This window comes from Acipenser ruthenus, chromosome 30, assembly GCF_902713425.1.
Source record: "Acipenser ruthenus chromosome 30, fAciRut3.2 maternal haplotype, whole genome shotgun sequence".
NCBI classification, from domain to species: Eukaryota; Metazoa; Chordata; class Actinopteri; order Acipenseriformes; family Acipenseridae; genus Acipenser; species Acipenser ruthenus.
The window spans coordinates 8,437,072-8,464,017 of record NC_081218.1 but is presented as its reverse complement, the minus strand read 5'-3'; the positions used below and the strand labels follow the sequence as shown (position 1 = coordinate 8,464,017).

Sequence of the window (26,946 nt, the reverse complement as noted above, 5' to 3'; positions counted from 1 at the left end):
GAAGCTGGTATTGGGGAGTCAGGGTGTGAAGCTGGTATTGAGGAGGAGTCAGGGTGTGAAGCTGGTATTGGGGAGGAGTCAGGGTGTGAAGCTGGTATTGAGGAGTCAGGGTGTGAAGCTGGTACTGGGAAGGAGGAGTCAGGGTGTGAAGCAGGTACTGAGGAGTCAGGGTGTGAATCTGGTACTGGGGAGGAGGAGTCAGGGTGTGAAGCAGGTATTGAGGAGTCAGGGTGTGAAGCTGGTATGGGGGTGTCAGGGTGTGAAGCTGGTTAATATTTATTTTTAAATACACATTCTTAAAAGATATGTTAATGAGTTAAAAGAAAGACACTGAAAAATATATTTTTTAGGCCATGTGGGCTATACAATCTTGTTTAACAAAATCTTCAAACTTCTGTATAAATATAAAACAAAAGTAATACAAATAAAGAACATTAGAATATTGTACATTTTTGCCCATATACAGGAAGAAACAACAAAACAACCCAGATTGAAAACTTTCACAACACAAAAAAATAAAAATACATTTTTTTTCAACATAACATTATGTATAATTTCTGTAGCATGTTATTTTTTTTAATATCAGAACAGTTGATCAATAAAAGAGATGTACTGCACCCTTTGATACTTAAGACAAGTATTTTCCGTACCCATCATGTGACCTCATACAAGGTACCTGGTTATAAGTTTTAACACAGCACTAAAAACAAAAACAGTAGCTAGTACACTGGGTGGTCTCTTAAATAAATTTTTTGGCTGCTTTGTAATTTATAAGGTAACAAATAGATTGAAAACATAAAATCTAAAATTTCTTCTTTCGCTCTCCCTAAAATCAAGTCTTGAATGTTTGGAATGGCATACAATTAGTTTTCCAAAAAATGTATGCATGTCAAAATACTGTGTTTGTGTTTCAATGACATTCTTACTGTTGCTAAATAGATGTGGTTCTGCTTTCAAATATCTTGATATTCATTTGAAGTTCTGCAGTCTTCTCAGATCTGCCACAGGCCTTGGGTGTCGTTAATTGGTGCTAGGGACCAGCCTGGGACAATATTATGAACAGGTGAAATGTGTACTGTGTATTTAGACAAATGTTACAGCGTAGGACAGAACATACCGTAAAACTGTAGATTCTAAACTTGACATCTAGCACTGAATCACTATTTGGGATTTATTCAGATTCTATCGAGCGAGTCCCGGTGTGTGTCACTCTTAGGAATCCCCACCATCCAGGTTGCCAATGTAAAACATAATCATAATAAAACCAGATGTGAAGGCCAAGATGTTTAGGACATCCCAGATAGTTTGCCAAACGTTCTGCAACGACACTGTGCATGCGTACATTTGCCCATCATGGTTTCATGAGAGAATTGTATGAACACTGCATTTTCCTTCTAACTTTAAAGGGGCAAGTTAATCTTTCGATTCAGGTCTTCCATCTGCCGACTGACAGGTCAGTTTATTCGGAATGCTGTTTCAGCATAAGGACTGAAGGCTCGAAACTGTACTAACCCACTGGATAAATGACCAACAAAAACTATATGAGGAGTTCAGACACCCAGGATTGCTAAAATATCTGGTTCTCATACTATATAGAATAGCGTAGTCCTTAAGAGCCCGGCTCCTACAGTATTTGCAATAGGAAACTACACAAGAAACATACATAATGTTCCATTCCAATTCATTTAAGAATATTGAAGGCTGCATGTCCATAGCTGGAAAATATTTCTCAATCATTTATGTGTACAGCCAAACTGAAGCAAGGTTATTGATTACAATCCTACGTTCCAAGTCAAGCATATTTTAAACTTGAACGGAACTTTCTCTGTAAATTTCGTCAATTGGGAAATGAAGAAGGTCGTGCCCCCAGTGTCACTTTCCAGCTGACTCAGACATTAACGTTCTGGTACGGCAACTTTAAAACAAATAAAAATAAAAAAACAATGATTGAACAGCACTTGAAATGTCTGCCATGACCGCGGAGCTGCCTACAGTGTACAGAACTCCACAAAACAGGCTCCCTTGTAGGTTTGCATCCTCCTCTTATCTCCTGTAGTGACTTGGTGCGTCTGCAAACATATACTTGAGTCTATAGGCTTCTGCCAGCAGGAGTCCCACTTCTTCATTCCCCCAGTGTATTGTAGGCAGGTTCTGTAACAGCAACAACAGACCCTGGATAGTGATGAAAAAGAAGATGTATCACTAGGCCTGAAACCACACACAACCAGACCCACAGAAAAATGAAGACAATAAAGCATTTCTAGCAGGGTTTCTTAAAGTGCCGCACCGCTAGGATTGTAGCGCTTCATGTACTGCATTCCAGCGATGAGGTTTTCTACTTTTATTATATTTACTTATTCCATTAATGCTTGGTGGCCTCCATATAGTATTTTTTTTCCAGTTGCTAAGCAGCCTATTTCTCCCAGCATTTTTACAATTCAAAGTATTTCACGGTTCAGTCCTGCAGTTGCCAACGGCTACTCCCCATAGGGCAACCGGTCAGAGATTGCTTTGAATCTGAACATCAGTCTCAATAAGACAAGTGCACTGTGTTAAATCACACTGATAAAACACAGATTCCATATGCCCGGTCATGTCTAAAGAGAAACACCATTCCTGTCATCTTGTTTATGATGCTAAGGTATTAAACACAAGCAAGGTATTTCACAAATGAATGGCACTGTATCTGGATGTTTAATCTTGTCTCATCTTGTGAGAGAGTCCTCCAGTCTACCTGGGGGTTAGATTCAGTTAGCAGAGATTCATGGCCTGCATGATTTCCCCATTTTCCATGTCAATCAAAGTGTCATAAGCATGTCTCAACATTCTAGAATTTAACACATATACAGTATGAGAGCCAACTTCTCCAAACTTTTTGTGTGCGTTACATGCCTTTGATGCCATGGTAACTACACTCACTTATTTCTATTTAAATCAATGAATGTGTTTGTGATGTAATTCATATTGAAGTTAGTGACATTGAAATTTTAATTTCAGAACAATAAAAAGTATTATAAATGTAAAAGTACTGTGTGTTTTATTGAAAATCCGGCTGTAAGGCTGCATTCACACTGGGTCCGTTTCAAGCGCTTAGTTTGAAACAATGTATCGATTTAGTTGCTGTTCGCACTTAACTGCAAGCACAAGGACCAAGTTCACTTGGATATGAGCTAAAGATTGCTTTTTTTGGTCCTTTTCCATTTTTGTTCAGGACCAAGTTTGTGAACTGCATGTTTACAATATCCTGCAAGGCATCTTAGTGTTTGAATGATGGAAGCTATTGATGTATTTTAATATCAGATTTGTGATTCTTACATAATACCATTAAAATAACAGCACAGTATATAATATATATGTTTTGGTTCATGTGTAAAATCGGTAAATCTATAGATTAACCGGTAAATGTGTAGTTTAACCAGCTCATCTGCCAATCTACAAAATAAACGGTGTATGTGTAGATTTACCAGCTCAATGTATAAAATAAGTAAGGAGATGGTCGTAAACGATCTATTTTACTCACATCCATGATCACTGCCTGGCAGCAATCCACAATACAAAAGAATGACGTAGCACACAAAGTATGATTCTCACTGAAATGCAAAACCTGCATGCACTTTTTCCTAAATGAGTTCAACTGTATAATACTAAATCACACTTAGAAGAGGCATGAGTTTTACTGAAGAGATGTCATTATTACCATACCTCATGTTTGCCCGATGGTAAATTCTGATTTAAAATAAAAAAATAGGGAAAGTGTTTTTTTTCCTTCACAGAAAGCAAGACAAGGGGGATAAAATCGTTAGAGATAAAACCAGAAATCTGTCTATAATCATGTCAGTATATAGGACAAAACATTAATACATGGTCTCTCCTAAATACATACATTACTATTTCATAATAATAATAATAATAATAATAATAATAATAATAATAATAATGCACAAAGGGAAGCAGTGAAGTTTTGAAAGATTAATCAAAATATAAAAAAAAATCCTAAGGCTGGAGTTTAGAAAAATACATAATAAATTAGTTAATTTACCCAAGTACGTAACAGAGCTTACAGATATATATATATATATATATATATATATATATATTTTTTGCCGTTAAGGTCCCTGACATTACTTTATTTCTGAATTCACCTCAAAAGCTGTAACTACCATAGCATTAACTACCATCTCCTTACTTATTTTATACATTGACCGCTGAGCCGGTAAATCTACATATACCGGTTAATCTATAGATTTTACACATGAACTGTAACACACACACACACACACACACACACACACATATATATATATATATATATATATATATATATTAGGACTGTCACTCGATTAACATTTTTGATCGCTTAATTTTTGAGCATTAGTTGATTAATTGGTAGATTTGAAATGTATTTGCTTACGATTGTAAGTCGCCCTGGATAAGGGCGTCTGCTAAGAAATAAATAATAATAATAATAATAATAATAGATTAATCCATGCACATTTTTAATAAAGGTAACAATCTTATAGTGGCTGTCCTTCACAGTAATACATAAATAAATCAACAGAATCTAAAATAACATAAGCACAATGGGAATTTGGTCGTTTTAAAATCAGTTAATCAGAGCAGCCCTAATTATATGTACATATTGTAAGATAGCAGGGAGAGGGTCGAAATCCTCCCTGCAGAAAACATGTTGGTATGCACATTTGAGTTAATTGTTTTATTGTTAATTATCCCCTGCATCTAGTAGTAATTATAAATTAGAACCAGGTGCAGGGTATTTAAGAGAAGCAGTCAGTTTGCTCGGGGCTGCAGAGTAGAAGGAGACAGATGGTGGATTCGGTGTCCGAGCAGTTGATCGAAAAGTAGGTGTTGTGGTACAAAGGTGCAGTTTATTTATTTTTATGCCAGGTAAACGGCTTAGCCGTCCTGCGAGTTAGTCAGGGACCTGCATACTGTTTAGTCTGTGCTCCGAAGGAGCTAGGTGTTTGTTTTGTTTATTTTGTTTTTGTGTTTATTAAAAATAGCGTGTCAGCGCTGGAAAACTTCATTTTTGTGTCCTGGGTCTGTTTTTAAAGGGGCAACGAACCGTGAGTGAGTGCAATCCTTTTGCAATATATAGATAGATATATTGACCGTGTTATTAGAAGTATGATGGATATGGCCGTATTCATTCCTGCTTCTTCTAGAATGAAGTTCATGCATGTTCACATTCTCAATATAAAGCCATGAACACCAGAAATAATAACTCTGTGGGAACAGAGAGAAAGCCCAAGTAGCAGCCATTAGACCTGAGTGGCATGACTGCTGCAGGAAGGAAGGATGGCAGTGCAATGGTTAACACATGATGAGATTCTTCAGGGCAGTGCAACGGTAAACACATGATGAGATTCTTCAGGGCAGTGCAATGGTTAACACATGATGAGATTCTTCAGGGCAGTGCAATGGTTAACACATGATGAGATTCTTCAGGGCAGTGCAATGGTTAACTCATAATGGGATGACTTCTTTCTTTGCAAGGACAGACAAACGGGACTCGCTAACGTGCTAAATTTTCAATCAATTTTCATAGATAAAATAAGCATGTCGATTTCCATACATAAGAATAAATAAATAAAAATGAACCGTCTTCGCAAATAAGCCAGTGTTCATTCAAGCAGTGCTCTTTGCTCAATGGTTTTAAATATCACACTTACTTGGAAGTCCACTGCCTCCAGGATTTCTTTTCTCCACTTGATGAGGAAAGCAGCGCAGATGTACAGGTGGAAATGAGAGAAGCCCTCTGCCTCAGCCTGTGGGGAAATGGAACAAGGAGCAATGTCTAATACAATCTAATACAATCTGGACAGCTGGATTGCACGGATTCAACAATATTCATTTTTAAATTCTATTAACACCACTCCCCGGACACATCAGCACATATCAGCAGATTGGGACCTGGGATTTTGATGATAAAATCAGCTTTAAATAATTAACTTTCCTTTAATTCAGTCAATATGCCCTGAACCATGGGGGTCCACATGCACTGCACTGCAGCATGCATATACTGTCTGGGAGAGTACAAGAAATGCATGATCAATATTTACATTTGGCATTTCATTGATGTATTCAATCATTAATTTAGAAAAGATGTCATTTACATCCTGGGGGGAAAACTGCCAACAGGGAAAATGATTAACACATTTACTTCTATAAAACTGGCATACAAAGTTACATTTTTTAAATGACAGTTACAGATTTCTAAAAAAAAGTCCAAGTCTTGTGGGCAATTTTTTACATAAAGTTTATCTCCAACATTCACATTTCCTTTACTTGTGAGTTCAAGGTTAGCATTTTCTGCACTGGGATCCACATACAGTACATATGCTGTGTGGCGCTGGGCAGCTGGAAGCCACTCGAAATGCAAAAGCATGCTGACCAAACTTTGCTTTACAGGGCAGACTCCTCAATGCCCTGTAACCGCGGGATAAAAGCCATTAGTGCAAGTGCTGTGCCAGTGATCCTGAGGCATCAGTCCTGCAACAAGGCTAATTCAATGACGAAGAACTGGAGTTTCACGTGACTGAGTCGAAGTTAAAACAGAGGAAGGGAGGAAGGGGGTGAGCCAGCCAGCATCGTGTGAAAGGTCGAGCGAGTCTAATTCAGTGGGAGGACAGTGTGTAAGGGTTAGGGTTAGCATGTGTCCTGTGTTTTTGAGGCGGCATTGCTAGATGTCAATATGATGCTGTCTAAACAGGTGGTGTATTGCTGACATCCACTGACATTTTTCCCCAAACACACAGAGATATTCTAAAATGATTACAACAGTGGCAACATGACAGAACTGCTGATGGCTGTGGCCACTGCTCACCAGATATTGCAGGGGATTGGAGAACCTCCAAGTGACTTCAGTAAGATTACCTTACAGTTACCTAAACTGGGCCCAGTCACCAGGCTTACCACATTATTCATGCTGTACGAAAGTTCCATTACAAAAATGATGATCCTTTTGGGAATACTGTAGTGATTGTCCTTTCAAACATTGGGAACCCCCCCCCCCCCCAGCCTGCAGGCTTGTCTTTCAGCAGCCCTCCGATTGGTTTGTGTAAAAAAAAAAAAATTACAAGTGTTGGCGTTAGAAAAGATGTTTGGGTTAAGGAGACTTAACACTTTCCATAATTCAGTTCGGACAAAACATATTTAGTGCAGACTCGCAGGATGCCTGCATAGAACATGAGGTTTCTTCTCAATCCTGGTCAAACATGACACTATCAAACTGAACATAATGTAAACCCATTCTCAATCCTGGTCAAACATGACACTATTAAAAACTGAACATAATGTAAACCCATACTCAATCCTGGTCAAACATGACACTATTAAAAACTGAACATAATGATGAACCCAACTTTGCCTTACTTGTGGCCCCATCTTTGTGGCATTAATTATAAAAAACACTATCTTTGAATGCATTTGTCCGGAAACCCCACAGTTTCTATAAAGTGGGCCATGTCTCGATCAGGCTAGAGCCTTTGTAGGGAGAATGTGTCTGGGCTGCGTGCTTATCCACCATGCTATCCCAGGATACATATTCATCCTAACCTCAGAATGCACTCACTGTTACTGTGCTAGGATTTAGAGTAATTAAAACCCCTTAAAACCTTATTCAGTGGCTGCACCTCTGCAGAACACACAGCTCCCTCGTTCATTCTCTGTAAAGCTACTCCCTGAGGTAGGTTAAAACCGAGGGCAAACTAAGCCAGCCATGCTCTCTAATGTGGCTGATTGCATCATACTGTTCACTGGTGATTTTATTGTGCCTGTCACATGTAAGGTCAACTGGCGGCATGAATGTACTCCATTGTAGTGATTTTTCCCTTTCCTGCATAATCCCTTGAGCGTATGTATACAGGTTCAAAAGGTTGGCTTTTTAGAAGAGACAATTGATGCAAAAGAGATTTGTCTATTGACTAAACTTGGATTGTTTGACCACCTGTCTATATTGAAGAACCTCTGCAGTGACGAGAGTACTGGAGATATCGACAAGCAAGGAAATACACAAAGCACACAGAAATAAGTGTTGTAGAACTTCACCAGATTTCACTTGATGGAATTGCTTGCACCTGCTCGTAATTTCTTTGCCATATTATTTAATGAAAGCAGCACTTAAAAATCTATTTCAGACTTGGTTAGTGCACCTTTAAGCAGTGTAATAGCACTTGCAGGAGTTGGGTACACAGCATTATATAACCAACCAGTCTTGGCGGTATGACTTAGAACCAGTTGGCCCTGAAATTTTGAGTTGCCAGACACCAAGTCCCCATAGCACTGGCTGTATAAACACCTTCTAGTTTGCTGCTCAGTATCTGTTCAATTCTTCCCTTTCTACAACTTGTGATGCACTCCGGAAGCAAACTTTCATTTGCTCAGGAATCTTCTCCAGTGACAGCATCCCAGCACTGCACCAGGCAGAGGCAGCGGTGACAGCACCCCAGCACTGCACCAGGCAGAGACAGCGGTGACAGCACCCCAGCACTGCACCAGGCAGAGGCAGCGGTGACAGCACCCCAGCACTGCACCAGGCAGAGGCAGCGGTGACAGCACCCCAGCACTGCACCAGGCAGAGACAGCGGTGACAGCACCCCAGCACTGCACCAGGCAGAGGCAGCGGTGACAGCACCCCAGCACTGCACCAGGCAGAGGCAGCGGTGACAGCACCCCAGCACTGCACCAGGCAGAGGCAGCGGTGACAGCACCCCAGCACTGCACCAGGCAGAGGCAGCGGTGACAGCACCCCAGCACTGCACCAGGCAGAGGCAGCGGTGACAGCACCCCAGCACTGCACCAGGCAGAGACAGCGGTGACAGCACCCCAGCACTGCACCAGGCAGAGGCAGCGGTGACAGCACCCCAGCACTGCACCAGGCAGAGGCAGCGGTGACAGCACCCCAGCACTGCACCAGGCAGAGGCAGCGGTGACAGCACCCCAGCACTGCACCAGGCAGAGGCAGCGGTGACAGCACCCCAGCACTGCACCAGGCAAAGGTGGCTCCACTGTGACACAACTGGAAACAGCTGGGGGCTCTGGCTGTGAAGTTGCTATTTTTGCAGCAGTTTCTGGGGGAGAAAGGGCGAAAGAGCTGGAACGCCAGTCTCAGGAGGATCCGACTAAAAATACAAACACAGCCAATAGGTTTAGTAACTCTCCTTGCTTTGTCATCCTGTTCTTCACAACAGAAAACAAAAGAACTTACTAGCAGCAGGGAAGCAGCTTTCAAATCTCAGGAGAATATCTGAAGCGCATAAAACAGATGAACCCTCTGCACGTCTTTCACACTACATATTCATATTTTAGGATGAATGTTTAAAAGTTAGATGAGGTTCTGAAGGCTGCTGCCTATGGAACTCATGATGAAATGATCTTTGTATCTAGTATTTCCAAATAAATGTAACAAAAACCCCACATGGAAAAACGGTTTGGGTATTTGAGCTACAATGCAGCTTGAATATGAATATTCATGAGCTCCTGCTGCTGGGGGCAGTATCAGGAATGTGTCTGTTTGACTCTCCATTGTCTTTCTTATCTTATTGAAAAAAACAACAGCCCTAAAGCTACCCTAAATCACTTAAATGCCCATTATGAACCCTTGAGAGTTTAAGGGTTAAAAGTGAATCAGGATTTCCCAGAACCTGACCTCACACAAAATAGGAAGTACTGTATAAATGAAATGGTGTCAAACTATCGCTGCCAAAGTGGTTTAGCCAACAACCCAAGTCGACTCACAGGGTGCTTGGGGCAAGCTTTCATTTACAACCACCCGTAGGAGGTCCTGATCTTTCATTAGTTTTTTTTCCCCCCTAACCCAAATTAGCTTTGCTCCTTTAGAAATACCAAGACCAGTCCTTTTTTTCTAGTCCTGCTTATTGACTCTATTACAGACCTCTCAAAATCGCATTTGATTGAGGTCAGGGTGTTAGACTTACATAAACTCTGGTACTGTGTGGAGAGATTCTGTAAAGCAATTTGCTCAAGTGCGAAGGAGCTGTGGCTGTATGGCCTGCTGTCCATCTCCATTTTCACATTAAAAAGGGCTGATCAGAGACAGGCAGCAGAATAAACACAGGTCAAGTGAGGACTTATCACTGAACAAAAGTCACCCACCGCTCACTATCATAAACTCCTGGGAGCCATATGCAGGAAGCTTCTGCCCTTTCCATTTTGACAAGTAATTGCAGAGCATTACTTATTGGAACAGTCAAGTGAGCTGTAGTGGAGCCGTTTAAAAACACATTCCTGCAGGTCCAGGAGTGTCTCACCGGGTAGAAGCGCAGCCCCGTGTTGCGCAGGGTGAGTTAGAAACACATTCCTGCAGGTCCAGGAGTGTCTCACCGGGTAGAAGCACAGCCCCGTGTTGCGCAGGGTGAGTGAGAAAAACATTCCTGCAGGTCCAGGAGTGTCTCACCGGGTAGAAGCGCAGCCCCGTGGTGCGCAGGGTGAGTGAGAAACACATTCCTGCAGGTCCAGGAGTGTCTCACCGGGTAGAAGCACAGCCCCGTGGTGCGCAGGGTGAGTGAGAAACACATTCCTGCAGGTCCAGGAATGTCTCACCGGGTAGAAGCGCAGCCCCGTGGTGCGCAGGGTGAGTGAGAAACACATTCCTGCAGGTCCAGGAGTGTCTCACCGGGTAGAAGCGCAGCCCCGTGGTGTGCAGGGTGAGTTAGAAACACATTCCTGCAGGTCCAGGAGTGTCTCACCGGGTAGAAGCGCAGCCCCGTGGTGCGCAGGGTGAGTGAGAAACACATTCCTGCAGGTCCAGGAGTGTCTCACCGGGTAGAAGCGCAGCCCCGTGGTGCGCAGGGTGAGTTAGAAACACATTCCTGCAGGTCCAGGAGTGTCTCACCGGGTAGAAGCGCAGCCCCGTGGTGTGCAGGGTGAGTGAGAAACACATTCCTGCAGGTCCAGGAGTGGCTCACCGGATAGAAGCGCAGCCCCGTGGTGCGCAGGGTGAGTTAGAAACACATTCCTGCAGGTCCAGGAGTGGCTCACCGGATAGAAGCGCAGCCCCGTGGTGCGCAGGGTGAGTTAGAAACACATTCCTGCAGGTCCAGGAGTGGCTCACTGGGTAGAAGCACAGCCCCGTGTTGCGCAGGGTGAGTGAGAAACACATTCCTGCAGGTCCAGGAGTGTCTCACCGGGTAGAAGTGCAGCCCCGTGGTGCGCAGGGTGAGTTAGAAACACATTCCTGCAGGTCCAGGAGTGGCTCACCGGGTAGAAGCGCAGCCCCATGGAATTCTTCTTTAAAACAACCCGCCTCTTTAATATAATACATGTATTCAACATGTGCATTCTGCATTCTACGAGGGACCTTTCAGATGGTGAATTTGTTAAAATGTGCATGCTTAAAACAGCTGATGTAGTATGCCCTAAAAATAAATAAATAAATAAATAAATAAATAAATAAATAAAAAGATTTTTCTAATATCAGTCTGACTCGTAAAACGGTTGCTGAGCATATTACTGAAATGGCAGGTAATATTAAATAATGTTATTGAAGAGCTTTTACATTTAAGCATGAACAACACAACCACAGGACACTTCAAGGAGCTGTGGAAAGTGCAGAATTACCTTGGAAGAAACTAACTGGGATTACAACAGATGGTGCACCAAATGACTGGGCAAAAGAGTGGACTGGCTGGCTGGCTGAAAGAAAGAAATGCGCAAGTACCAATTTTCTTACACTGCATTCTGCATCAACAGGCATTATGTGGAAACGTTGCAGAATTAGAACACGTAATGAGCATTGGTATCAAGGGTGTGAATTTCACCCACAGCAGGTGTTTGCAACACTGGCAGTTTCGTGCCTTGTTAATGAGTTGGAATCGCAGTATGATGATTTACTGTATTTTACCCATGTAGGGGGCTGAGTGGTGGGGCAGTGTTGAGCAAATCGTAACATTAATGGATGAAGAGGTGAGAGCTTTCAAGGTCAAGCGGAATTTGTGGCAGCAACATGTGTCAAACCGAAATTGTGTTCCCTTCACTGCGTGTTGAGAGAGTCAAGAGTTACACAAAGATTAATTTGATGATGAAGACCACAAGCGCTGCCGTGAAAACCTAGCAAACCTGATAAAATAATTTGATTGTCAGTTTCAAGACTTACCTACCCTCTTTCGGTTATTTGCAAACCCATTTACCTGTAATGTGACAACAGCCCCGCCAGATCTTCAAATGGAGCCGATCGATTTTCAGTGCAAACAGCTTCTCAAGGATACATTCAACGAAGTGCCACAGCAAGATTTCTACCAGTATGTTCCAGTCAATGAGTTCCCCAAATTGTCAGATCTTTTTCTCAAAACCCGGAGTTTATTTGGAAGCACTTACATTTGCGAGCAGCTCTTCTCGACAATGCACCTTAAATCAAAGCCCAGATCAAGGCTTAAGGATGAACACATGGCTGCTGTGTTGCGCGTGGCCACAGCTAAGGATATACAGCCAGATATCAAGACATTGGTGAGAGAACAGAACTGACAAGTGTCCGGACAGGTCATAAAAAGGTACATTTCATTGTGGTACTGTTTACTAAATCGCATTTTCACAGCTTGCTATTATCTTTTTTTTTCAGTGGTGTTAAAAATATTATTTTTTGGAATATAGGTTAAATATTGAGACTTAGCATTATATACTCGGACATTTTTTTTTTTTTTTTTACTGTTTGAGATTTTCATTGAAAGTAAAATACTCTTCTATTTCCTCCATTATATTACATTAGTGATACTGAGATTTTTTGTCAGGTGTTCTAGGAAAGCTACTTCCAGTTATATCTGCCTAGTTCTGTACTATAAAATACATTAAGTAATATGTCTGCATACTTTTTGATGACTAGGAATCGTGCAGTGGGGGTAATGGGTTTTGTGTAAAGTAGTATATTTGAGTACATCGGCCTACATACAATTTCAAGTACATTACGATTTTTATTTATATTATTATTATTTATTTCTTAGCAGACGCCCTTATCCAGGGCGACTTACAATCGTAAGCAAATACACTTCAAGTGTTACAATACAAGTAATACAATAAGAGCATATATACACACACACACACACACACACACACACACACACACACACACACACACACACACACACACACACACACACACACACACACACACACACACACACACACACACACACACACACACACACACACACACACACACACACACACACACACACACACACAGTGCGGCCAGCAAGAGAACAGTCTTAACTTAAATGGTGCTTGCTGCCAGATTAGTTTGACACCCCTGGTCTAGGATTATATTGGAATTACTAAAACTGAAGCTTTATTACCTACAAAATTATTACATTCTGCATATACAACATTAATAAGAGAAGACTTCTGCTTCTGAATTAATGTTCTGGGGAAAAACTCTACTTCATGAGTGCAAACGGAATGAATTCCTGCACATGCTGAAAACGTCTCAATTTAATTAGCAGAGTGTTTCACTAATCTCATTAACCCTACATACGTGCATGCACGCCCTGTGGCCAAAACTAATGGTACTACTGCAATACGTTTCCATTTTGCACAAGTGATGCTACTGATATTAAACGCTGAATCCTCCATTACTGCAGCATAGGGGAAACTACACTCAGGATTGATGAACTTTTGTTCATGCCATCACTAGAGGACAGGAATTTCTTAATTGAAAATCGTTTCAGCCATAGGAAAGGCATTCTAATAAATGTAGTCGACCCTGATACTGATGTGACACGGCCATCTGAAAATCCTTTCTATTAGGTGCAAATGGCATCAAATTAAGATTAGTTATAATGTTTTATTATTCCTACTTAAGAGGGAATGCATTTTTGCTTCACACTGCTAAACCTCTCTCTGCATTAAATTAGCAATGTAGTAAACGCACATTAGGGATTTATAGTTTAGTTAAGACATGCTTTACTGGACCTGCAGAACATCAGAATCTGTGCTGTCAGGGTTAGATGAAAAACTGCACTCCCTGTCGGTAGGGGCACGACAAACACTGGATATATTGCATTTAATTCAGTATTAACATGTATGAGATTAATTTAATCGAAACCCAAGACCCCACGTTATACTACCTTCTTTACTTTAAGAGACCTAACCCTTAGTCTGCAAGTACGCTGAATCCTATCAGAATCACCTCTAGTATAACATGCCCTTCTGTTAGGAAATGCAATGCTTGGGCACACACGGCTTGTTTCATGCACAGCTCCAGGCATTGTTTACATATCAGCTTCAGAGCTGTTTAGTACAAACCTGACAAAGACAAAGCTGGGGACTGATAATTGTAAAAGCAAAAAATTTAAATAAATAACAGTAAACAAAACATGCAACACACACATGCAACACAAACACGGATGTGAAAATCTGATCCTGTTGGATCTTAGAAGGAGGTGTTGCTGGTAGCTTTGACCAGAATTCCGGGATACAAGAAGTCTTAGTGGATCGGGCCTTACATATACCTCGAACAAGCAATTCCATTAATTTAGCCACCTGGTAAGCCCCTAACTTATACTGTTCTTTAAAAACAAGATTTCGGATGGTTTTAGCACAGGCTTGGAAGCCAGGTAGTACACTGTACAGCGACACTAACAGTGTCCAAGCAGTGGATTACAGAGGCGAACGTGTGCATTGATGTACTTTAATCTTATAATTGTTTGATTGTTGTTGATTGTATTTACATCATTGTAAAGCAGATGCTGCATCCAACACCTTTCACAGGGAGAACACAAAGAAGTAAACTCAGCAGTCAGTTGAAGCCTGACTTGCCATGCACTTGTTTAGCATTAGAGCTGCATGTATGCCAAGTCAGACCCAGCTATGCATCCTGTGTGCTGCAAAGATTGTGACTTTGTCTTGCTTCTGTGCAGCTGGTGTATGGACAGTGCAGCTCTGACTGAACAGAAACAGACAGGCTGTGCAGAGAGATAGACTATACAGACTAGGGCATGTTCTATGCTGTATTCCTAATATCATATATACTGAAGCCTTATAGTATAAACCTTACACAAATGCATCCCTATCTTTCACTCTCTGATACCAGTAGGCAATTCACATTGATTATTATTATTTTACTATTATTTCTTTCTTAGCAGACGCCCTTATCCAGGGCGACTTACAATTGTTACAAGATATCACATTATTTTTACATACAATTATTTATTTATTTTTTTTACACATTATTTTTATATACAATTACCCATTTATACAGTTGGATTTTTTACTGGAGCAATCTAGGTAAAGTACCTTGCTCAGGGGTATATCAGCAGTGTCCCCTACCTGGGACTGAACCCACGACCCTCCGGTCAAGAGTCCAGAGCCCTTCTCCTTCAGATCGCCTTGATGGGATCATACAGCACAATGATACTAATACTAACTGCCCGATTCTGAGAAGCTAATTCATGCTTTTGCCTCACCTAGACTCAATTACTGCAATGTTCTTTTTGCTGGGTTACCAGACCATGCCTTGTCATGGTTACAGCTTGTTCAAAATGCAGTGGTGCGGGTGCTTAGTAAAAAAAAAAAAAGTGACAGCAGAACTCTCGTGCTGGTTTCTCTACACTGGCTTCCAGTATGATTTACAGTTGATTATAAGATCCTACTTTTGACTTACAAAACACTTAATGGCCTGGCACCTGATTATCTAAAAGAGCATTTGTCCCTATATGTACCTGGACGTGCTTTAAGGTTGTCTGATTCTGGTCTTCTGTCCCACCCAAAGATTAAGACAAAAAGGAAAGGAGAGAGCTTTCATTTATAATGCTCCCAGATTATAGAATAAACTACCATCTGATATTAGAGATGCAGAGTCACTTAGTATTTTTAAACCAAGATTAAAAACTCACTTTTTTAGACAAGCATTTTATACAAGATGTTTAAAGTGTTCTTTCTTCTCTTTTTATTTCTCTACTAATATTGACATTTCTTGTTGTTTTGATTACTTTTACAAGAACTTTATGTTTGTGTTTAATTCTTTTAATAAATTTTTATACACACGTTTGTTTTTATTGACTTGTGAAGTGCTTGTATGAAAGGCACTATATAAATGCATCTGTTATTCTTTATGTATATCAACATTACATTGAGGACTTGGGACAGTGTTGCAGTGAAGGTGCATTAGTTAAGATGCATATACTTTTTGCACATCAGTGGTACATGCAGAAAGCACGATTTCATGTTAGATGTGCCTCAGATACGCCCCCCCCCCCCCCCCCCCATGGGATGTCTAAAATACAATAAAGTTGATATTCCCAGCAAATTTCTTTTAAGGGCAATGACTCATAAGCACTGTGATTAAGAGAACAGTGGAGCAAATTAATTTTTATTTTCCAACCTAAGCAAAGGAGGTCATTGACATTAATGTGAAATACTGCAGATTCATAGCCACTGGGCTGTCTCCAGTGAGAAGGGCTGCTGCAGAAGGATATATTCAGAAGCAATGGCCTGGAAAAGTTTTCTTTTAGCTTATCAAAGAGATTAGAAGGAACTGAACTTGAATGAAATGCAACACCCTTCAAGACGCACCACTGGGCCGCGGTTTATGTTCACTAAGATGCATTAAACATGCACTGGTAAACACAGACTTGTGAGTGAAATTGAACGTCATTGGGACGGAGCTGCAGCTTTAAATACTGTGCTTTACAGACAGCCGTGTACAAAGTGAAGGGACAGAAAAAGAACACAGATGACGCAATGATCTCGCTGTATAAGATTTTGGCTTACAAAGAGAATTAGGCTTTTGAAGTACACAATAATGAATACAAGTTATGAGCTATTCAAGTTATTTTCAGCCCTGTCAGAGAATGGTTCACCGGCCCAGTAGTCATCATGTAATGCTTTTCATTTTTGACCTCAAAGCACAGAGCCAGAGAGAGGAACAGTTTTAGTTAACGCAATCAGAATTGAAATGTATTAGCCATGCAAGCCTCAAGCTGAACAAATTCAGCATGAAATGAAATTATACAGTTTTAGGAATACATCCAGGATTTACAGCTACTATATATTATCCACTTTATAAATCTACAGCCGTAAAAAAAATCAAAATAATCTATTACGGGTTTGGAAAGAGAACACAGTTTCTCATATGTTTCTTTTTAACAATGATTCATTACATTGAAGCCGTCAGTGTACGTTTCTGATACGTTTGACAGGCTGTGATTGCAGCAGGAGTTCAGAGGGTCACTCTGTGGAAAGGGATCACAAAAGAAGCTCGCAAGGAGAGTTTGGTGCATTAACACATGCAACCCAGACATGCGCCTGCCATTTCAAACAGTGACTCTCAAGAGAGGCCTGGCAGTGCACTTGTACACATGGATTCCATTGCAAAGAAACTCTCTTATGTTCCTATCAGTACCTTAGCTGAAATCAGATATACAGGAGACAGTGACACCACTATTTACCAAATCAACTGGGACCAGGTGGATGTTCAGATAATTGATTTGTTCAAATAATAAATCTACAGTCGTGAACTTGTTTACACGTCTTTCCTAATCAAGAGACCACCTAAAAATATATTATATGCAACCCTTTACCTTTAAATACATGACATACAGCACTCTGCTTAAATACCAGAGATTGGGGCTGAATACCATTTTTCTACAACAGGGCAGAAGAGCACAGCACACAACAAGAATAGGCTATAGGATAACATAGGCATTCAGATAATCAAGGTAACATTGTATAAGCAAATCCAAACTAATACGGTTCAATATTAGTTCTCAGTAAGCCGCTATTTTTATAGTTAACTACAGTACAGTAGAGAACTCAGCAGCTGAGTTTGTAAAGCATTCATGATTCAAAACTGGTGAGCCAGAGAAATCTTGAGACAATACAAAGTTCATTCTTTTCAACAGAATAACACTTGCAAGCATGTACTGGATCTAAAAAGCCAGCCAATTTTCTCTGCATTTGTGAATATAGGTAATATGCTTGAAAAACAAACAAACAAAAAAACCTTATTAACACTAGAACCGCCATGCGGGTCAGTTTGACCCATTTTGGATTTAAAATGTGAATTACTCTTCCGTTGTGTATGTCGGTTTTTGACTTTTCCTAAATATATGAATTAAATATCCTGACTGCGTTTGATAGCCAGAATCGCAAAAATGATAAAGTTATAAACAGTTCTACCTAGAACCGCCACGTGGGTCAGTATGACCCATGCATTACAGTACGTGTCTTTTTTTTTATGTAACGTAAGATATTCCATTTTTTTTGTAAATGCAGCAAACAAGACACGCCTCCTCCTCCTAGCACATGTGCTTTTTAAAATTTTATTTCAAGCCTTTCTTTGTTTGTAGACTGACGACGAGACAGAGATTTTCAATGTACCTGGAGACAACAATCCTTCATTTTGTTCCACAAATGCAACTGAGAATATATCAGAAGGAAATATTTAATCTTGAAAGTAGTCATTTTGATTGGAATACGGCAAGCTGCACTCGGATGCAAACAGCAAACTGAAATGTAGGAAAACAACTTATGTGCCTAATATGAAATTTATGTTATATATTCTTTTTTTTATATTACTATTAGAAAAAAAAAACATTTTGGTTTTCAGGTTTGTATGTTCCAGTTTACATGTGTTTACACAATGGAACTGTGTCTGTGTTTACAACACAGCTCCTTGATGCAGGCACAGTCAGCTCCTCCATAGAGTACAATGCAGCCATCATACCGGAAGTAGTGTTTTCTTTTTATGTAGTATTAGAAACAATGATTTCAGTTTTATAGTTTTGTGTGTACATGTACCCGTTTACACCTGTACATCGGTATATGTACATACCCGTTTCTTTTGAAATTTGTATTTTATTATATTTTTTCACTGTTTGTAGTCATGTTGTATAGCGCTCATTTTAAAAACAAAGCCTTTTATGTTTAATTTTCCATTTAAATACAGTGTTTCTGCGATGCAAACATTAGATATGATGTTCATGAATAAACCTTTTCAGTGGTATCCGATAGTATGTCTTTCATTTTTATAACGAAGCAGTTAAAATTTTTTTGGGTCAAAGTGACCCACGTGGCGGTTTTAGGTAGTTCGAAAATCCGGCGGTTCTTCAAAACTACCTCATTTTATCGGTAATCACTCAACTAAAAAAACTTCAAATATTGAAAAGCTTCAGATAATTGATGTAAAAATGTCTGAAGCAATTTTATAAATGGCCGGTCATAATGCATCTCTGAGCTAAGCAGACTCAGCAGGTTTGTGATTTGCTCCTGATTTATCGATTTCTTTCTTCAGACAGTGGAATGGCATGGCCATTATTCAGTGTAAAAGTTTCAGAAAGTTTCATTCGAGGTGTTGATGTACGTTTCTGCAGGGACGCTACACCTGCAGGAGAAAGGAGGGAAAACAGCTGCATCAGGCCACTTTTTAACTAAATGGAAAAAAGTAACTTTTGTTTCTCATTAACAATAAACTAAACAGGAGGTGCCACACATTCCTAGTTTAATGTCTTTGCTAAAGACTGAGGGTTACTCCCATATACAGTACTAAAGACTGAGGGTTAATCTCATATACAGTACTAAAGACTGAGGGTTAATCTCGTATACAGTACTAAAGACTGAGGGTTAATCTCATATACAGTACTAAAGACTGAGGGTTAATCTCGTATACAGTACTAAAGACTGAGGGTTAATCTTGTATACAGTACTAAAGACTGAGGGTTAAAATCATATACAATACTAAAGACTGAGGATAAATCTCATATACAATACTAAAGACTGAGGGTTAATCTCATATACAGTACTAAAGACCGAGGGTTAATCTCATATACAGTACTAAAGATTGAGGGTTAATCTCATATACAGTACTAAAGACCGAGGGTTAATCTCATATACAGTACTAAAGACTGAGGGTTAATCTCATATACAATACTAAAGATTGAGGGTTAATCTCATATACAATACTAAAGACTGAGGGTTAATCTCATATACAGTACTAAAGACAAAGGGGTAGATGTACTAAAGTGTTGCAGCTGTTGCAATAGTCGCAAACCAGTCGGAAGTCTAGGGTGAAATATACTAAACTAGCACAATGCTGTAGTGACTTTTTAGGGAATGCCTTGCGACAGCAGTTTCTTTGTGGTTCAGCCATAGATGAATATGTAATTATGGGCGTTACTGCATACATTTGCAAAAATGGGGTGCAAATGAGGGTCCTCATATATTATAATGAGATGTACTAAAGCTGCTGGCAATTGCAATAATTGCATCAATTTGTTAAGAACTTCTGAACGCATGTTTTAAACAGTTGCAAATATCAAATCTTTAAAAGGCAGTGTGGCAGGACGGTGAGTGGGGTGACAACAACAAGTCAACACACTTACATACTTTCCAAAAACGTCTGTATTTATTAAATTCAATTCAAAATCAAATCAAATATGGCAGGTTTGCAGTCCCAAATAGAAAAACACTCCTTAACTACGATCCTCCATGCACGAAACGGTGCTCTGTAATCAGGGGTAAGTGGTGCTTGTGTCTGTGCTGTGCTGTGCTGTGCTGTGCTGTGCAGTGAGGTTGTTATTTGTGAATGAGCTGGCCCCGTGGCTGCAGCTCTGGATCTCCTCCTACTCCTCTGCAATAGACAAACACAATGATAACACAAAACACGTACACGCTCCGGCTGGGAACTATGTCTCCACACAAGGGGGCTCGTACTCATGTACTGCGTCCCCTTTGTACCACCAAACTCCTCCCTGCAATCAGCCCATTGCCATGGTTTATCCAATCACCACCTGACCTGTATCGGATCGCAATGGAGTTGTATAGAGTACTTGCAGCTACGTGCTTTCCCCAAAATGGCCGACTTCCAGTTTCCACCTACCGTTGAGTCTGCCAGTCGAGGGGAAAACATAAAAACAGCCTTACACAGCACCTTTTCTGGTCAGGAGGGAGATTTACAGTTCAAATACCTTCGTCCTCTGTCACAGGCAGTATGAAAAATACTATCCCCTAATAATGGCCGCTGTGATTGCAGCAAGGAGACATTGTCTTCAGCAAGAACGAGAGATTTGTAGAATGAGAAGAGAAAGGGTATTTCATACCAGCATTACCCTCTTCGATTTAAATGAAGACCAAATTAAGCACAGGTACAGGCTTGGCAGCCACATAATTCTTGAGCTGCTGTCTGATTTAAAAGATGACCTGGAGCCTGTCACCCAGAGAAGCCATGCTATCCTTGCAGTGGTCAAACTATTGTCCACCCTGCATTATCTTGCCTCTGGGTTCATTGTGTTGCCAGTGTGTGTGTTACCAGTTGTGCTCAATGCATTTTTGAGGCCCAAATACCTATTTTTCCCTGAAAGCAGGGTGTACTTACAAGCCTTGAAAACAAATTTCCATGACATTTCTGGTTTCCCCAACGTGTTTGGAGCAATAGACTGCACAGATGTGCCAGTAACTCCTCCAGCTCATGCTGAGTATCTGTATAGGAGTAGGAAACACAGCTATTCGATTAATGTGCAGAAGTGGTGGCTGGTGGCCAAAAAAACGTGGAGACAGAAAAAAGGCAGAGGGCTTTTCTTCTTATTGTATTCTGACTGACACTTTTCATATTATTATTATTATTATTATTATTATTATTATTATTATTATTATTATTATTATTATTCATAATAATAAATCTAATTTTGCAGACACCTTTATCCAAGGTGACTTACAGGTGTTACAGGGAACTACAGGGTTACAATGCAAGATTAATATGTAAATACAGTATAGTTTGTAGTAACTGCAAATAATACTACTAAAATACAACATGAGCTAGGGTGCAACAAGTTAGGATTACAACAGGTTACATCTACAATTACATATTAGTAGCGCAATAGAGCAAGGATAGTGCATCAGCTGAGGATCCAGTAACGTGGTGCTGAGGTCAGGTAAGTCCAATGCATCGAGGTGAATCGACTTAATTTGCTAAACTTGAATAAATGATCAACAAAATAAATGATATACCGTACAGGCGAAAAGAGAGTGAACAAACACTATGAGGAAGGACTAAAATAAAATAAATACAATTTCCAACAAACACCAACAGAGCACAAACAAAACCAACAACTAGATGTGTTCCCAGAGAAAGGAAGTGGTATCATAATATGAAACTTTGAAAATATACAGTATCTCACTTTACTGACGCTACCATTGTCACAATGCAACAAGCATACAGGCACGCAATGTCTTCTGGGAATAGTAGTTTATCTGGAACATGCCGAAAGGTGTTTCCAATCAGCAGAAATACAGAGGAAAACTACAACTCCAGTCAAACACGCATGTCAACAACGCTGGCTTCAAATAACTTTGGTTTAATGGGGACAATTTTTTGTCTACCTTCCCACATTTTGCTCCTCCAATTAAAACCAAGGATCAGACTAGGTCATCTGCCATTGCTAGCACTGTACTGTGTGTGCTTATAACACATAGGAGTTTGTAACGGAGGCTTGCCTCCTCTGATGAAAACAAATATCTGGGCTCCTCCAATTGAAACCTATGCTTAGATAAAAATGTGGCGTATGTAAAGAATGGTTTTCACCTGGTGTTCTGCACCCTCTATCAAATTAGCACTTAGCCATCATTAATCAATTTAAATGATATTGAAATGTATTCAAATGAGGAAAAGAGCATGAATTGGGTTGGGATCTGGAATACTAAGCGGGCGCAAATGTTATAATGAGATGTAAGACTGACCCTCCAAAAACGGCTGACAATGTGCAACCCATTGTAGAAGTGAGTAATTTAATTAATTTAATTATTAATTTCTTAGCAGACGCCCTTAACCAGGGCGACTTACAATTGTTACAAGATATCACTTTATTTTTACATACAATTACATTATTTTTTATTTTTTTTGTACACATTATTACATTATTTTTTACATACAATTACCCATTTATACAGTTGGGTTTTTACTGGAGCAATCTAGGTAAAGTACCTTGCTCAAGGGTACAGCAGCAGTGTCCCCCACCTAGGATTGAACCCACGACCCTCCGGTCAAGAGTCCAGAGCCCTAACCACTACTCCACACTGCTGCCCATAATTAAGAGGTGTATAAAACCTACAGGACTTTTGGCCCTTCCTCTGACATTTTTTTTGTTTGGTTTGATTTTCGTGCCCCACAAATCTCAGTGTCTGTAAGTAAACACCCCAATGCATAGGCAGCGCTCATTGAGATCCTCATTATCATTTTATGTGTCTGTTGAGTAACTTGCATTGTCCGCTAGGCAATTTGGATTTTGCAGCCACAATTCTTTGCACTGCGGCTATCCTTAAATCAGCCCCTAAGGGTTAATCCCATATTATTATTATTTGTTTATTTAGCAGACGCCTTTATCCAAGGCGACTTACAGAGACTAGGGTGTGTGAACTATGCATCAGATGCAGAGTCACTTACAACTACGTCTCACCCGAAAGACAGAGCACAAGGAGGTTAAGTGACTTGCTCAGGGTCACACAATGAGTCAGTGGCTGAGGTGGGACCTCTTGGTTACAAGCTCTTTTCTTTAACCACTGGACCACACAGCCTCCTTTTGTACGTGGTGTTCTCCCATTCCTTAGATTAAACGCCACTCTCAGGCATGCACAAGTAGACAACTCCCTTTACATTCTTTTCACAATCTACAAATTCAATAAACCCCTTTGGTCCGAGCTGAAAAGGTGTTTTTCCCGAAATGCATCACTGCCTCCCTCTGAGCGGAGTGTTCAGTGTCAGAATGAATGAAGCCTGGTGCATACCGCTTCCTTTCTTATGACAAAAATGAGAATCAACAGGCCCAGCTAGCAATAAATACAGCACAGTGAACAGCAGTCCATTACTTTGATTCATGCTGTTATTTACAGCGATGGAGCTTTATGCCATTCTGCATTGATCGTTAGCAAAGCAACCATTAGGACACGTCTTTCATTTCATCAAAGTAACAGTGTGTGAGTACAGCTGTGGCACAGGACACATGGGCGTCCATATTCCCATGTGCTCAATAAAATGCTACAACGTGGATCCTCAAATACAGTTTACATTTACAAATGTATACACGTTTCATTACAAGACCTTAAAAACAGACATAACCTATTTTGTATCCCTATGTATTGAAAATCCAACAACATCAAATGCAATTATTAGTTCTGTTGACTATCATGCAGCAAACCAGGGTGTTTCCTCCAAAGGCTCTTTGCACTGGCAGAATACATCCCCAGGTACTATACAGTGTGCTCCACTAAGACACACAGCTCTTCAGAGGACTTCATGAATGGTATAAAAAAGGGATATCAACCATTTAAACTGTATAAAACTTAACAATGAAAAAATAGATTTCCACAAGAACACTTTTTTTTTCCCCAAAAGCTATATATAAACCTTTGCAACTGCTGCAGATTTCCAGGCAACAGAAATAAAAGAATATGCTGTAAAGAACTGTTTGACTGAATGGTTAAGGAGTCCTGGAAAGGTAACAGGGAAATAAAAACGAGAGCGAAGCGACTGGCATACTCGGAGACCCCTGCCAACAGGACGCATCAATGATGCATCAGCTGCCTTGGCTCATCCCCCTCGGGGGCTCGACTCCTGCAGCTTCCTGGAGAGCCACTGTGTTTATCGCTAATCATTTTCCTATTTCCTCCACAAGAACAAAATATATCACAGGGGTGAACACCAATTTATAACCTACCGAAACCACCAGAGACTGTGATGAAATAAAGCAGCCACAGTACAAGGGACGACTGAGAAGCGGACAGAACATTTAACAGAGGAAAAAAATAACAAACTAATAAAGACAAAAACCTGCACCCTCTTGTATGCAAGAACAACAGGTATCTGTGCATGAGAAGTGTGCATGAACAATGAGCTCAGCTTACTCTTATTGAGAGCTGCTCTCCTTGCGTGATCTCATTTCCTCCAGCACGGTGAGGGCGTGGCTATGGAGGACCCACACTGCAGGTGGCACCTCCACACCACTGTGTCTCAGGTCATTCTAGAAGTCAGGCAGAGCTTGTTTGGTCACTTTATGCTTTTCTGTTGATTACAGTGCTCTGTAGGGACATGCATGGATTATGCAAACTGTGCCTCCAAGCTCTCTAATACTGAACGGAATCTGAATGATTTCAATTCACACTGTGCCGATTGTGCAAACAAATTATTTCCCTCATGGTGGATTAGTGTTAATTAGATGAATGGCTGAAGGTGTCTGTTAATTGGCAGTGGAACCCTTTAAAAGGAAAAGTACAGCACCACAAAATCACTTTTGAGCTGTATGCACATTATTTCAAAATCATCAACACTTGTGCACAATCTCTTTAAGAATTCAATAGAACAAAAGAAAATATTTAAGAATTCTCATGCATCTCAGGTACAGCTTGAACTAGTGGCTATTTATTGTCGAACCTGCGACTGTAGCCAATCCTGTCAGCGTAAATGTTTAGATATACAGAACCCTTGCAAAATCATATCTAAAACAGCAGCACCAGACCAAAAGATATAACACACAAAGTGAATTTGACCGAGAGTGTACGAGTTTCATCCACTTCTCATATAAACCAGAATATTTTCTCTGCCTCCCCCTCAAGAGTTCATCTGTTCAAGGGGATCAGCAAGCCAGCACTCCAAACTTCATTATACTTCAACTGCATGTCACTCCCTGTAATAAGGAATATATACTGTATTACACGCCTTTGTCAAGGGAAAGTGTGTTTGAAAACAAACAGTGGAGGTACTTACAGACTTTGGATGCCATGGCAACCACACTCATTTATTTCTATTTAAATATATTAATGTGTTTGTGATGTCATTCACCACATACTGTAGGTGATGATGTAATGATCTACTGTTCCTTTCTGTTTAAACCTTCAGGCATCCTGGTACTGAGTTTATTTATCCATTTATTTTATTTTAGTCTTCTATATTGTACATTGTCTACTTTTTTTTCTCTATTTGCGATTTCAATTTTACCTTTACAAATGTATTTGCATACCTTACATGTGCTCTTACAGGTTTGAATGTCCTGTAATGTGTCTACGATCCATTTATGTGTACTATGTACCAAAATGTCAGCTAAGTTTGCATCCCTTCTAAAAGCCACAATCGGCACTTTCGGGAATATTCTTTCCATTTTCTCTGAATTATGAAAGCGTAAATGCTTCCAAACTATGTTTGAAATGTTGGGTAATAATTTAGTATATGTAATTATTAATGGTACTCTTTTAACCTTCTTTTTCCTTTTCTTATATTCAAGTAGTTAATTTCTATTGAGTTTGTCAACTTTTCTCAATTCTTTCTCAATAATCTGTTCTTCACATCCCCTTTTTTAAGATTTATTTTTAATTCCTTTCTCTGTTTTTTTATAGTCATTTTCATCAGAACAGATTATTGTTATCCTTATACCCAGTCCTTTAGGAATAGCTCTTTTTGTATGAATAGGATATGAAGATGACACATGTAGGTACTGATGCATATCAGTAGGTTTTGAGTAAAGATCTGTTTTAATAAATCCTTGATCAAGTTTAACAAAGGTATCTAAGAATTCAATTTCTGATTTTGTCCACCTTAGATCTACTGAAATATTAGGATGGATATTATTTGCTAATTCACGAAACAGGAAAGGAGATTCCTCTCCATATGATCATATTCAGAAAATGTCATCCATGTATATTATGTATTCTAAAGGTTTTTTGTACACTTTACCCAACAACATATCCTCCCATTTACCGATACAAGTGCTTGCAAAATGCTTGAAACATTTATTTCCAAATGTAAAGTAACTATTTCCTAAAACTATCTTGATCATATTTAATATCTCTTCTGTCGGTATTATGTATTTATCTTTTCTGTTATCCAGTGCCTCTTCACATGACTCTAAAGTTTCATTCCTAGGAACACTGGGGTACAGGGATTTTACATCCAAATAAAATAGTATTCTCTGGAAGTTTATTTGTTAATCTGTTAAT

General features: G+C 39.9%; 1 protein-coding gene across 7 annotated transcripts in view; it reads right to left on the bottom strand.

Annotated features, from left to right (window-relative positions):
• Window positions 1–326: 326 nt before the first annotated feature.
• The window catches only part of LOC117435057 (TBC1 domain family member 22B), a 168,496-nt gene continuing 141,876 nt past the window's right edge, over window positions 327–26,946 (bottom strand). For all 7 annotated transcript variants that reach the window (XM_059004715.1, XM_059004716.1, XM_059004717.1 and 4 more), the window contains 2 exons: window positions 5,691–5,786; window positions 327–2,172 (listed from right to left, as the gene is read on the bottom strand). In XM_059004715.1, coding sequence (XP_058860698.1) covers window positions 2,044–2,172; window positions 5,691–5,786 — 225 coding nt within the window. In that variant the 3' untranslated portion in view covers window positions 327–2,043. The remainder of the gene's footprint in view (window positions 2,173–5,690; window positions 5,787–26,946) is intronic.